The sequence below is a fragment of the Halichoeres trimaculatus genome, unplaced genomic scaffold (assembly GCF_033239565.1).
Source record: "Halichoeres trimaculatus isolate MK-OKI-2021-1 unplaced genomic scaffold, fHalTri1.1 fHalTri1_scaffold_13, whole genome shotgun sequence".
Taxonomy (NCBI): Eukaryota; Metazoa; Chordata; class Actinopteri; order Labriformes; family Labridae; genus Halichoeres; species Halichoeres trimaculatus.
The window spans coordinates 26719014-26732859 of NW_027437191.1; the positions used below are offsets into that span (position 1 = coordinate 26719014).

Genomic DNA, 13846 nt, shown 5'->3' on the forward strand with positions numbered 1-13846 from the left:
AACTGGAGCCATTCAAACATCAGTGTCTGTTTTCTGTCTCTCTTCTCCTTATCTCTGGCTCGGCGCTGTCAGACGAGCTGGGATCGATTCTGGGATCAGAGCGTGATTAAATATCGACAGGCTGGGCTCGGCTCACATTAGAAAGAAACTCTTTGATCAGGAGATGAAAAGCTTTCAGTGCACTCATCATTGTCTCAGAAATCAAACTTATTTGTGTCACAAAGTGCTCAACAGCCTGATTACGGTCTTTATAGTGTGGCTGTGGCTTTGAATGAGCGCTCAGTTGTCTCAGCGTCTTCAAGCAAAGCCTGATGTAAGATAAACTTATCGCTCCATCCTTTTGTTCTCTGCCTCCATAAAAACACTTCAAAAGGATTCATTTTGTTTTTCTATCATCACTAAGTTTATTCCAAAGTTCGAACTGTGTGTAAACTTTACTAGAGATGACGCTTTTATTTTGAAAGGACCCACAGGAAGAGCGGATTGTAGCTTCAGGTAGCTGAGAGAGACTGTCCAAGCAAAAAGTAAAAACTAAGAAACAGGCAGACCAACCAATTCCTGTTCCTAGCAAGCACACACACACACACACACACACACACACACACACACACACACACACACACGCACACGCACACACACACAAACACACACACACGCACACACGCGCGCGCTTTACCTTTTCTGACCCTTAATCTTTAAACCATTGTTCTGTCTTTTAATTTGATGATATCAGCAGGTTGCGCACACAAAAACACGCGCACACACACACACACACACACACACACACACACACACACACACACACACACACACACACACACACACACACACACACACACACAGCTCAGTGTTTGGCCTGAGTTCAGCTCATTATAACAGTCAGTCAGCAGGGACTCACTTCGTCTCCTCACCATCAGAGGACACTGTGTATCATTGTGTGTGTTTTTGTTTGTGTGTGTGTGTGTGTGTCCTCCCCTTGAGCTCCTCTTGAAGCTCTGCAGTTTTCAACCAATTAAAAGACAATCTGTCTCCCTGAGCCCCTCTGCTGTCTTTGGCTCTGTGTGTGTGCGACAGTGGCTATGACAGAGTTAACCTTGATAAAGCCTCACTTTTACATAAACATAAAGAACAGCTGGATGTCGTCTTAATAAAGGTAAACAGGAAATTGTTCAGGTGAACCGGCCTCTGATTGGCTGGAGAGCTTCCTGTGTTAACTGAGATGTGCCAGGGCCCTGTTCTACAAAGCAGGATTACTGCCTAGCGAGGTAGCTTTGAGGATAGGTTCCGGATTCCCTGTTCTACGACACGGGATCACTCCTCAGCGAGGCGAGTCTCCATGGCAACATACGCTGAACGGCTAACCTGCTCCGGGGCAGGTTAGGTTTCAGATTAAACTCTAGGACTATAAAAACCCCGCCAACTGACCAATGAGCCCTCACGAAAAAATGGCTTGTCCGTTCCCGTGGACATCGGAGCCCGACCCACTCTCTTTTTCGGATGACCACCTTTATGGAAGTAACCGGTTTTCCAGGGAGGGTTAGGTAGTACATGACACTTTCTACAGGTAGTTAAAGGGAATGAAGAACTCTCATTGCCGTAATAAGATCTTCAATGCCAACACTTCTGTTCCATGACAATATTTTATTGCCCGTGTTAAAATTGTGACAGGAATTCATGTAGGGCTCATGTGGACTACATATCACACAAAAAATGTAAACACGATAGGAATGAACAAATGAATAAATTCATCTAAGAAACAAATTAGGTATGTTGCATGTTACAGTAAAAGTGCATGGTGAACAGTGCTATTTCAGGATGATAATGGCACAAAAGATTTTTTTTTGCACTACTCTTACGCATTTAGACCGTCTGCAATTTTCTGCCAGCGCTCCTTCCGTGCTTTAGCAGCGTTGATGGTGTTGCTTTTAACGTTAATTACATGTTTCACCTCGTCATACTTCCTCATGATCACCTCCTGCTCCTCCTGTGTGAAGTATGTGGTCCCTCTCTCTCCGGCCTGCTCTGACACTCCAGACTGCTCCAAGTTCGCGATTGGTCAGATGCAGCGGGCTCCGCCTTATATGCGTGCACGCGCTCATCGTCTAGCTGGATCCACTTATGAGGTTGATAACCAGCGTCGTAAAACCGTGTAGCGAGACCGCCGGCCACCACGCTCAGTTCAGCGAGGTAGCTCCAAGGCTATCTCGCTAGGCTGAACTTGCTTCGTAGAACAGGGCCCAGGTAAAGCAAAAAGAGCAGAAATGTGTGTGTGTGTGAATGTGCATGTCACCTCTTGATGGTGCGCAGGAGGGTGGATCTGGCCTCGTTGTGAAAGGTGATGATGATGGAGGTCGGAGGAAGATCAGAGTCGTAATGAAGAGTGGAACACCTGCAGAGAGGAGGAGGGAAAGTGAGAGTCATCATCGAGTTAAAATTTACATCGTTAACATTTTGGTTTGAGAAACAGGGGGAGGAGCCATCATCTGGAGAGCTGATAGCTGATTGGATGATGCTATTTATTCACCTCACATGTTTTTATCAGACATGACCTCTTTGAATTTCTTCTCTCTGTCTTTTTCACATACACACACTTCCTTGCACACACATACAAACACACACACACAGACACAAAGAATTATGAGTGACCACATTGAAGTTGAATTATAGATGACCATAAAGAAGCTTGTTAAAAAACACCTTACTGCTGCAAAGTGTGTGTGTGTGTGCCTCCCTAAATCAGCATCTTCTCGCACACAGGCTGAGGTACACACACACACACAGACACACACACAGAGTGTGTGATTGGCCTTTAGCTCTCAGATTGATGGATTGGTGACATTTTCAAACAGAAACAGTTGGCTTGCTCTGTCTTGGCCTTCATTTTTTAAACCTCACCTTTGTGTGTGTGTGTGTGTGTGTGTGTGTGTGTGTGTGTGTGTGTGTGTGTGTGTGTATCTGTGTGTGTGTGTGTGTGTGTGTGTGTGTGTGTGCTTTACATGACACACAGCAGTGTTTGTGGGTGTAAGGTGTTGTTCTCTGCTGTAAAGAGAGGAGGCAGTGGTTTCACAGGTTCAGGTAAAGTGAGTTGAGCTGAACACAGAGAATATATAAGAACAATAAAATTCCATTAAATAACAAATACTATCAGTCATGTTTAAACGAACACAGATACAGGCTGCATCTCTAGTGTGTAAAAGACAGACTCCCCACTGTACCTGATACATCTAAAATCTTAAAACTGAGAGTAATATGTAAATATGGAGTATTTTGATGCCATATATCAAACATCAGAGGACCTGAGTGACTCTCAGAGCGTCTCATCAAAGTGTCCTTGATCCAAACATTGAACCTCCTCCTGTCTGAGAGGTTAGAGCCACAGCCAAAGCTCCAATTTGTTGTATTAACGGGTCGGCACGCATTATCACTCAGTGCACCGAGCAGCCGGCTGTGAAATAATACAATCAGCACCTCATTAACTCCCAATTTGATTTTTTAGTTTAGAGGCGCCGTGATGAAGAGGAGAACACAATATCAGCAATGCACAATGCAGCGCTTTCAAAGGCGAACATCAGGAGTCAGAGTTTACTCCATTATCTGCATACATGGTATCTGCAGGTTCATTCATGTAATTCAGGTGCATTTTACTCAGGCGTGTGTCATAAATATGCATGTTAATAACGTGTATGTCATATCTGTGCAGGTTATTTAGGTGTATGTCATATATGTGCAAATAACTCAGATGTATTTCATATGCGTGTAGCTTATTTAGGTGTGTGTCATTTATATACATGTTCAGTCAGGAACACTCTCGTCATACATTAAACCATTTATTGCCGAATGGATACAGTTAGAATTGGCGTTAAAGCTCTGCTTTCAGAGTACGCTCTGGGTCAGACGAGCAACTTGCGCAAGCTTTCCAGGGAGTGCATAGCAAACCCCCATACTTACATACAGATTAAAAGGATGCATACATATCAATAGGTACATACAGAGTCTTAATAGGAGGAGGCTGGGGTGGAGGAGGAATTATTAAGACAGCAGCAGCTGGGTAACAAAAAGGTAGCAGGAATAAGACAGAGTGAAGACATGTATAAAAACACCGATCACAGCGTGTGTCTAACTGTCGTTAGACACACGCTGTGATTGGTTGAGGGAGGTTAGAGATTGAACACCAGCCTGTCAGCTGATCACAGCTGGGGGTATGACTTCAATATCCTGCATGGACTTAAGCTAACTTCATTTACTCAGGTGCAGGTCATATATTCAGGTGTATGCTATATATGTACAAGCTATTCAGGTGCAATATACTCAGATGTGTGTCATATATGTACTTGTTATTCAGGTGCATGCTACTCAGGTGCATATTATGTATGTGCTTGTTATTTAGGTGTTTGTTATATCTGTACATGTAACTCAGATGCATGTAAAGCCGCGTTTCCACCAAGCAGTCCAGTTCGGTTCAGTACGGTTTGGCACGGTTTGGTACAGTTAAGCCTGATTTCGTTTGCGTTTCCACAGCAAACTGTGCCCTCTCGTGGTAGGCGGCGTGTAAGCCGAATGCCGAAAGCCACAACTGATAAACAATAGGGTGACGTCGTAGCAGCCCAACACAGTTTACCCCGCTAATAAATTCAACAAAGAAGAAAAATGCGACACAGTAAACAAAGAGCACAGATGGAAGACATACAGAAATGTGTCCTCCCTGAGATGGGCATGTAGCCCATTGATACAAAGTGCAATCAAGCTTTGTTTCAGAGAAGTCTGTGTGCCGCCAGGAGAAATGCAGCTGCTGTCGGGGTAAGTGACAATTCTTTTGACCAATCAACGGTCTGCAGTGTTGTTGCTCCGCCTTTCGAGAGCTGATCGGTTCAGTCTTGCACCCATACGAAAGGGTCCCAAAAAAGTAGGCTGGCTCATCTCGGTTTTGGTGGATCTGTCCCGGGATAAGTCAGTGGAAACGCCGCAAAATGCGAGCAGTACTGAGACAAACTGAACTGGTCTGCTTGGTGGAAACACAGATCAATACATGTACATATGACTTGTGTTTTTTGTTAAAATGGGTGAGATTCTTGTAGTTCTGGTCTTAAGCCTCACTTTTGTCTCCTCTCATTGATTCTCTTACAGTCAGATTATCTATTAAATTAATAATTAAATACATCACCTTGTCCATATATACACACTGTGATTGGTTGAGAGGGATTAGAGATTAAACATCAGCCAGTCAGCTGATCACAGCTGGGCGTATGACTTCAATATCCTGCATGAACTTACGCTAACTTCATTTTACGGGTGCAGGTCATATATGTGCTTATTTAGGTGCATGCTATTCTGGCACATGTTTTTCAGGAGATTGTTTTATATTTGTACATGTTACTCAGATGCATGACTTGACTTGTGTTTTTTGTTTACCTGAGTGAGACTCTTGAGGTTCTGGTCTTCAGCCTCACTTCTGTTCCTCCTCATTGATTCTCTCACAGTCAGATTATCTCTTAACACTCGGGATTAAACTAGTGTCAATATGGAGAAAGTTTCCACATTTTAGATAGAAATATATACTCCAGGTCATGGCCAAGTTTGTGAGCATCAAACACACACACACACACTGCGTCTAAATCTGATGTTTTCAGACTAAGGCCCACTACGGGCTGTGAGCAGATTGTTGTCTCTTTACATATTGATCTTCTCCCATTTTTCTCTGTGATGTCCCTCTATCTCCCCTCTGCTCCCCCACCCCATCCCATCTCTGCAGTGAAGAAAGGAGGATGCACAGTATATATTTGTCAGATCATATCCCATCATGCCCCTCTTCGCCCCCTCCATCCCTCTATCTGCGCCTCTCCATCTCAGCTTTTGCTGCAGATGATTTATTCTGCAGCTCTACCAGAGAGGAACGATGAGGAGATAAAGACGAGCTGCTGCTGCTGCTGTGAGCATGTGTGTGTGTGTGAGTGTGTGAGAAAGAGAGAGAGAGAGAGGAGGACGAACGAGGCCCAGAGACACAGTGACAGACAGGCGGAGAGAGAGAGAGACGGACAGAGATGTTCAGATAAGAGTCGTGCTGACGGATGACTGATGCTGGAGCTGATATGAACAAGCTTCTATACTGCTGCAGTCTGTGTGTGTGTGTGTGTGTGTGTGTGTGTATGTGTGTGTGTGTGTGTGTGTGTGTGTGTGTGTGTGTGTGTGTGTGTGTCTGTGTGTGTGTGTGTGTGTGTGTCAACTTCCTACTGCATCAAAGAGAAAGTCAAGAGAAGACACACACACACACACGCACACACACACACACACACACACACACACACACACACACAACTGAACAAAGTGTAGCAGGAGGAAGGAGAGGAGAGGAGAGGAAGGAAACAAGGAACAAAAGTAGGCAAAAAAGATGATGAAGGAGACAAAAGGAGAAGTTGTTTTAAAATGAGTCAAAAAATTATCAGACATGAAGCGAGCATGAAGGAATCCACACAGGAGGAAAAGTCAAAGTTTTAAAGACAAATTTTAAAGTCATCAACCAGTGAGGGTGAAGAAATACAAAGCAGCAGAAGCAGCTACAGCAAGCATTAGCATTAGCATGAATAAAGTGATGCTGAGAACTTCAGGAAGCCATCAAATCAGATATTACAGACGTCCAGGGCAGAAATTTTATTAGAAAAGAACAAAAGAGTTATAAGGTCCTGATAGTCCAAATACAGACAGAGAAGCCCTAACTAACTCTAACACTAACTCTGACTTACACTTGCTCTAACTACGACTAACTTAAACCGACACTAACTCTCACCAACTCTAACAAACAAGAATTTCAACAACTTTAATTAACACAGAGACTTTAACTAAATTAACTCTAAAATAACTTTAACAATTTCCTCAACTAACACTTACTCTAACTTAACACTTAACAAACAAAATCAAACTTAACACCAACTAACAGGAGGGGTGGGAGAAAAAAAATCTGAAATAGATATAGTATTTGTGTTTGACAATATCAAAATTGGAACTCTGTCAAAACTCTTTTTTTTTTCCAAATTCAAATTAATCATTTCAGTCAAGTTACCACTTTTCACTAGCAGAGGGTGAAATGTTTCTTTTTGACTCACATGATGTGAATTTTATGGGAAGATTCGGCTCCTGATATAGTCTGTAGATATTTTTATCATCATTTTAAGTTTTTCACATTGTCAGGGGTTAAAAAAGCAAACTAAAAATCGCAAAAATAGTAAATATCAAAGAATTAAAATTTAGACTGGATCCGCCCCCTTAAAAAATCGTGATAGAACCAAATTGCGAGAATAGCATATTGCCCCATCTAAAAGTAAACTCCAAGAAACTCTTACTAACTTCCCTTTCGAAAGAAAAATATATGTACCAATATATTTTTTTTAAATGTATTATAATATATTATTGATTTATTATAATATACATGGAATAATATACTGAGGGCACACATACAATATATTATATATTCATGAAATATATTGCAATATATTGCAGTACATACAAATGATTGCCGCTTTCCATATATTGCAATATATTGGAAAATATAAATACTAAATCTCATATATGGGAATATATTACCTAATTTATGACATGATATTTTCCGATATGCTGCAATATATTTTTCTTTTGTAAGGGTTTTTATTAACATTCTGCTATTTTACGACACAAGCAAGAATTTAAACAGAAAGAAAAAACCTTAGTCAGTGCAATTAAGTGCTTCAAGTTATTTGGCTGAAGGTGCAGCCACCAAGTGCCGTTTTTTCTGCCTTTGATTGGATATAGGAAATAGATCAGTGAATGGAAGAGGAAACAGGTTGAGAATGGGGGGGCATGCAGGAAAGAGGCCACAAGGGGCGGGAGAAAAAAGATATGTATTGCAGTATTGAGATTTTTTGCTTAACAATTTTAAATTGTGCTTTTTGTTCAAAAATCTTTTTTTTTTTTTTTTTTTTTCCAAATTTAAGTCTGTCATTTCCGTCTTTGTTTATAAACTGGGTGGGAAAAAAAGTTGAGATGTCAGATTCCTTTAACAAATCCTAAAAACTGACTCACATGTGACATGCATTTTTGGGGAAATGTGATATAGTTTGTAGACATCATCAACATCATCATACAACTTCCTCACATGGGCTGGAGGTAAAAAAGAGAAAAAATCTCAAAAATCTGTAATATCAAAGAATCACAATTTAAATCGAATCAGCAACCCCAAATTTGTGAAAGAATCGAATCAGGAGTAAAGTGTATCATCCAAGCCCTAGAGGCCACAGGCTGGATTCAAACCCATCTGGGCTCTGAGTGTTGTTTTTTAAAGATGAACTCCCACTAAACCTTACTAACTCTTTCTAACCCTAACTTTAACCGCCCCTAAGACCTCATGCTAACTTCAATTAACTGTAACTAGATCTTAATAACAAATAACAAACCCATACTAATGCTTACTAAGTCCTCAACAACCCCTGAGAACTCCGACTAACTCTCACTAACCCAGACACACAACAGAGTAGAAGAATGAGGATGGAGGAGATGAGGGAAGATTAAAGGAAATATTTCAGCCCAGGTGGAGTAAACCAATATTTTCTGATGTGTGTGCGCCTGTGTGCGTGCTAGCTCATCAAAGTTCATTTGGAGGTGAGATAACATGAGAGGATGGGTCAACACCAGCAGCACCTACACAGACACACACAGACACACACAGACACACACACAGACGGCCTCTCTGCAGGCGGTGCAGCCGACCTGTCAGAAAGTGTGTTCCTGCTGCAGAGACTAATGGCCTCTGATGTAGCCCTGAGATACTGTCAGACACACACACACACACACACACACACACGCACGCACACACGCACACACACACACACACACACACTGAGTGTCTTTCTACCTGCAGCCTCAGATTAACACCTCTGACACTCCTCCCTCTCCCTTTCTTTCTCTGTCCTTCATTTGTTCTGCCCTCAGCTTTTGTTTTTCTCCTCACCCATCCCGTTCCATCTCTTTGTCTCTGTCCCTGTCTCTGTCTCTAACCTCTGAGGGCTTACAGGTGGCGTGTGGTCAGGCTGCAGGTGAAGAGTCGCAGAGTGATGGACACCTGCAGCTCTTCAGGTCAGTGCTGACTCTTAAACTCGAGGTGTAGTCTAAAATATTCTGTCACACCTTCCCAACGTGCTTTCCTCTGGTTTAAGCGTTAGAAACTGGAGGAGGACTGATACGGTCCTGCTTCTCGGTTCCCCGCTCTGGTTTTGGACGACGTTCAGACTTTAATCTGCTGCTCGTCTGCTGCAGGGAGATATTTCTGGAAGCTTTCACCTCTGGCCTCTTTCTTCAGCTTCTATTCAGGTGCTCACAGAGGAGGAGACGGCCTAGTTCTGGTTGGTTAGGCAACGTCCATTTACATATTTATACACACACACATTCACAGAGCCACACACACTCTCTGGCTTTCTGTGAATGAGGGATTTCTCCTGATTGAGAGAAAGAGACGCTCCGATGAATCATTTCTTCTTCTCCTGAAGAATTCCATCCGGACGTTTCCGAGCCGATGAGTTCGATGAATGACGAGTTTGAAGGAACGGCTCAGAGGATTCAGTGTTTGAACTGAAGCAGGTTAAATCCTGAGAGCCGACAGAGGACAGGGAGACAAACTGTTCAGGTTAGAAAGGACGGAGCTGAGTTATTGAATTAACAAACACTGGAAACTTTCTCCTAAAGTCCTGCTACAGGTCAGACCGAGGACATTTGAACTGAGACATGACTTTAAAAAGTTCTTTTTACAACAGAAGGAGCTCGACACGCTTCAACTTCAGCGTCTGAACACGATATGAGAGCAGAGACCATCTCGGACTCCAGGTCAGCTCACTGCAGGTGGAGATGAAGCTGTAGCTGTAAGAGCGCCACCTGCAGGGTTAACACCATCACACTGTCAACCTCCGTATACAAAACCCAATCCAAATCCATCCAAATGATCAGAATCAGGTATTCTGATCTGCTCAGTGAATTCCGGCGTAGACTGTCATAGGACGCCACCTGTGCAACAAATCCAGTCGTGAAATGTCCTTGCTCTTAAATATTCCATATGAATGCTTCAGGATAACAAAACATTTTGAACAATTCCATGCTCCCAACCTTGTGGGAACAATTTGGAGCGGGCCCCTTCCTCTTCCAACATGGCTGTGCACCAGGGCACAAAGCAAGGTCATAAAGACATGGATGACAGAGTCTGGTGTGGATGAACTTGACTGGCCTGCACAGAGTCCTGACCTGAACCCGACAGAACACCTTTGGGATGAATTAGAGCAGAGACGGAGAGCCAGGCCTTCTCAACCAACGTCAGTGAGTGACCTCACCAACGCGCTTTTGGAAGAACGGGAAGCTGAAATAGGTGCAAAAGGTGGACCGACATCATACTGAGCCTTGTGGGTTAGGAATGGGATGGCACTTAAGTTCATATGTGAGTCAAGGCAGGTGAGCAAGGTGGAGTCGGTCTCTCTACTTCAGGAAGAACTGAAGAGTCGTTTCCATCAGGCTACACACAGGTGACAGGGGAGGAGGTTTAAACACAGGTAGATATTCACATACAGACACCAGAGGGGTCTAAAAAAACTGAAATCAATCTATCAGGATTTTCTGTTTGACAATATCAAAATAGAGATTCTTTTCTCCAGCAGAGGGTGAAATGTTTCTCTCTGACTCACATAATGTGCATTTTATGGGTAAATATGGTTTCTGATATAGTCTGTAACACTGTTGCTCGCATGTTGTGGGTCAGGACACGCAGAGCATGGCATCTCCTTTCTGCGCGCATTCGTCTTCGCTGTTCCAAAATTTGAAACGGTGTTGTTAAGCCTGCTTTGAAGGAGCTGCTCTTGAAACTGAAAATGATTTTGCAGCTCTAATAAGAGCACAAACACACGTTTACCTCCATTTCCGGGTCTGTATTCTGTGTGCCGCCTTTGTCAGTGCTGTCCCATGAGAGCACTGATCGTCACACACGTGGATGTGTTTACAGAATATAGTCCACTTGTAAAAAGTACAATCTGAATACGAACCGCACCAAACAAAAAAAATAAAATCCGCTTTTGGTCCGGACCAAACAAGTGGACCAAAGGACTTTTCTGGTCTGAATACAGCCTAAAAGTTTAATTCAGGAGCAGGAAGAAGATCAGCTGATCCTGAGCTTGCCCAGTCCTGTCCTTACTCCAGGTGTGTCACAGCTAGGGATATGTACCATGTTTGGGTACCTAAAAACATCCTTGTGACTGCGAGGGAGAAGAAGAGTAGGCGATTTTCCATGCTGGACATGAACACAGCATTGCAGGGTTATATATTGAAGAATAAATATGTTAAGTTGAAAAAAAATGAGATTTTATCATTAAACAAATTGATATTTTTTACCACATAAACACAAAAGTACCGAAAAGTGGTACCGCTGAGTACTGATACCGATACCGATTGCCAGGTACAAATGTGAAAGGTACCCATCCCTACAGCTGACAGGAACTACAAACTACCTGTCAGCATTAATACCACTTTGTTATCAGCTACATCTGCATGGTTCTCCCTGAACTGTTGATGGTTTGGAGCTGTCTTTAGTTTCTGGTGTTGAGAATGTTGGCCTCCTCAGAAGAGGTGAGTCTTTAAAAAGCAGAGATCTAGTTTTGAAGCAGTCTGCTGTGTTTTGTCTCTGTGCATCCTGCAACAGCTGAATATTCCCTCTGATCTGGTCTCATAAAAAGAAGTGATGTGGTCCCAGATCTGATTCTCCAACAGGATTTATCTTAAAGACCAGTCTCCGTGTGGGTGCCAGTAATTCATCTTTCTGTGGATTCAGAAACCGAGGGGCTAGAGTGACAGTGAAAGTCTTGGTGCAGACTCTGAGTCTCTCGGAGACTTGAAATAATCACGGAGAGTCTGATCAGTTCTTCCTCTTTACTTTGATTTTAAGTCTGTTCACAGTTAATTTTATCTGAGGAGGAAGAGGAGAGAGACACACACCCCGAAGGAATCATCTTTTTAAGACACTCAGAAACCACATCAGGCTGAAAAAAATACTCAAGAGGGTTAGTCTGACTGTCAAAGAAAATCCTGCAGCAACCAGCTCGAAGAGACAACTCTTGGACCGGCTGTAGACTTGTTCTGGTTTCTGAGACCAGCTGAAGCTCTTTAGGTTGGTTGGAAAGCGTGGGATGATTAACAGAGGCAGAGGCTCCTGCTGATCCCGATGCAGCAATGAGCAGATGTTTCAGAGTTCCTGTTTAAAAAACACGAGGCTGGAACTCAGAGAGAAACTTCACCCAACAGAGCTGATCACATATTCATGCTGTTCACTTCCACTACTCTGAGGGTGTGTGTGTGTGAGTGTGTGAGTGTGTGTGTGTGTGTAGCTTCCCCCTCTTCCACAGGTGTCTCCTCATGTGTGGAATGACTCTGAGTTTAGTCTCTGATGTTTGTTCTGATTCATTATTAATGTGCAGAGCCTCTAACATGAACTCTGAAAGGTTTCCACAGGAGCTCAGAGCTCTGCTCTCTGCACAAATTTCTCTTCCAACTCTGCTCGAAAAACTTCCATCCATCCATCCATTCTCTCCCTCCTTCCTTTCATAGGTTAGTGTTTGAGGGTGCTTGTAAACACCAAAACAGAGGTATGCATATGAACGTGGATACCATATGATTAAAGATGATAATTAATCTAAAAATTTCTTCTTCTTCTTCTTTAAAGTCTTCACCACAAAAGCATCAACACAATGTACCATGTTTTCATCCTGACTGATGACTGAGGATGCTGTTGCTCTGCAGTAGGTGATATACACCATTAAGAGGAAATAACAGATGGAATTAACCTTTAATTAACAGGTGAAATCCAGTTTAAATTAAAAGTGGATATGCATTTTCAATTAACACATTATTTCCACATTTATATTCACCTTCATTTAAGAGATAATTTTCGCCTTTATTTAAACAGGTGATAATGACCAAAAAAATCACGATATTAACCTTTAATGAATGGGTGATATGCATCTTTAATTAACTGGTGAAATTCGGTTTAAACCGGTGGAATTAATCTGTATTAAACAGTTCATATTTACAGGTGATTATCACCTTTAACAGGTGACTTTCACCTTAAATTTAAAGGTGATGTTTACCTTTGACAGGTGATATTCAAATTTATTTTACAGGTTTTATTCACCCATGTTGATTAAAAGGTAAAATCCTTCTTTAAAAGGTGACATAAACCTTTATTTTATCAGTAATTTTCACCTTTAACAGATAATTTTACCTTTATTTAACAGGTAATATTTACCTTTTACAGTTGATAATCACCTTTATCCAACAGGTTTTATTCACCCTTATTACCTCCGCCAAGGAGGTTATGTTTTTGGGAGTTTGTCTGTGAACAACACAACTCAAAAACTAACCAACATATCTTGATGAAATTTTCAGGAAATGTTTAAAATACAAAAAGGAAGAAGTGATAAAATTTTGGAGGTGATCCGGCTCACCCTCTTAAGCCAGGATTTTTTTAAAGGATTCTTCATCATTGTGAGATAGGGCCGTTTTCACCATATGTGTATATAACTCCACAATAAATGGTTGTATTGCTTTGCAAAACAATACAAGACAAGGTCACCATAATTTCTGACAGATGAAAAAGTACGATCCAGATCCTGGCAATATTCTGGATACTAAGATCCAGAATATGAAATATGTACTGGGTCATCATAATTTTCAACACTGTCAGGTAACAAATTATCGTACAAACCTGCATCTAACACCAAAATGTAGCAGACGGTCTGCTGAAAGGGAGTATAACATTAAAGTAGGACTAAAGTGTTGTGTCACAATATGCTTGGTG

General features: G+C 42.1%; 1 protein-coding gene across 1 annotated transcript in view; it reads right to left on the bottom strand.

The window, feature by feature from the left end:
• Window positions 1-13846, bottom strand: part of galnt14 (UDP-N-acetyl-alpha-D-galactosamine:polypeptide N-acetylgalactosaminyltransferase 14 (GalNAc-T14)) — a 147330-nt gene that overhangs the window by 56093 nt on the left and 77391 nt on the right. Inside the window, exon 3 of the mRNA XM_074685661.1 lies at window positions 2291-2389. Coding sequence (XP_074541762.1) covers window positions 2291-2389 — 99 coding nt within the window. The remainder of the gene's footprint in view (window positions 1-2290; window positions 2390-13846) is intronic.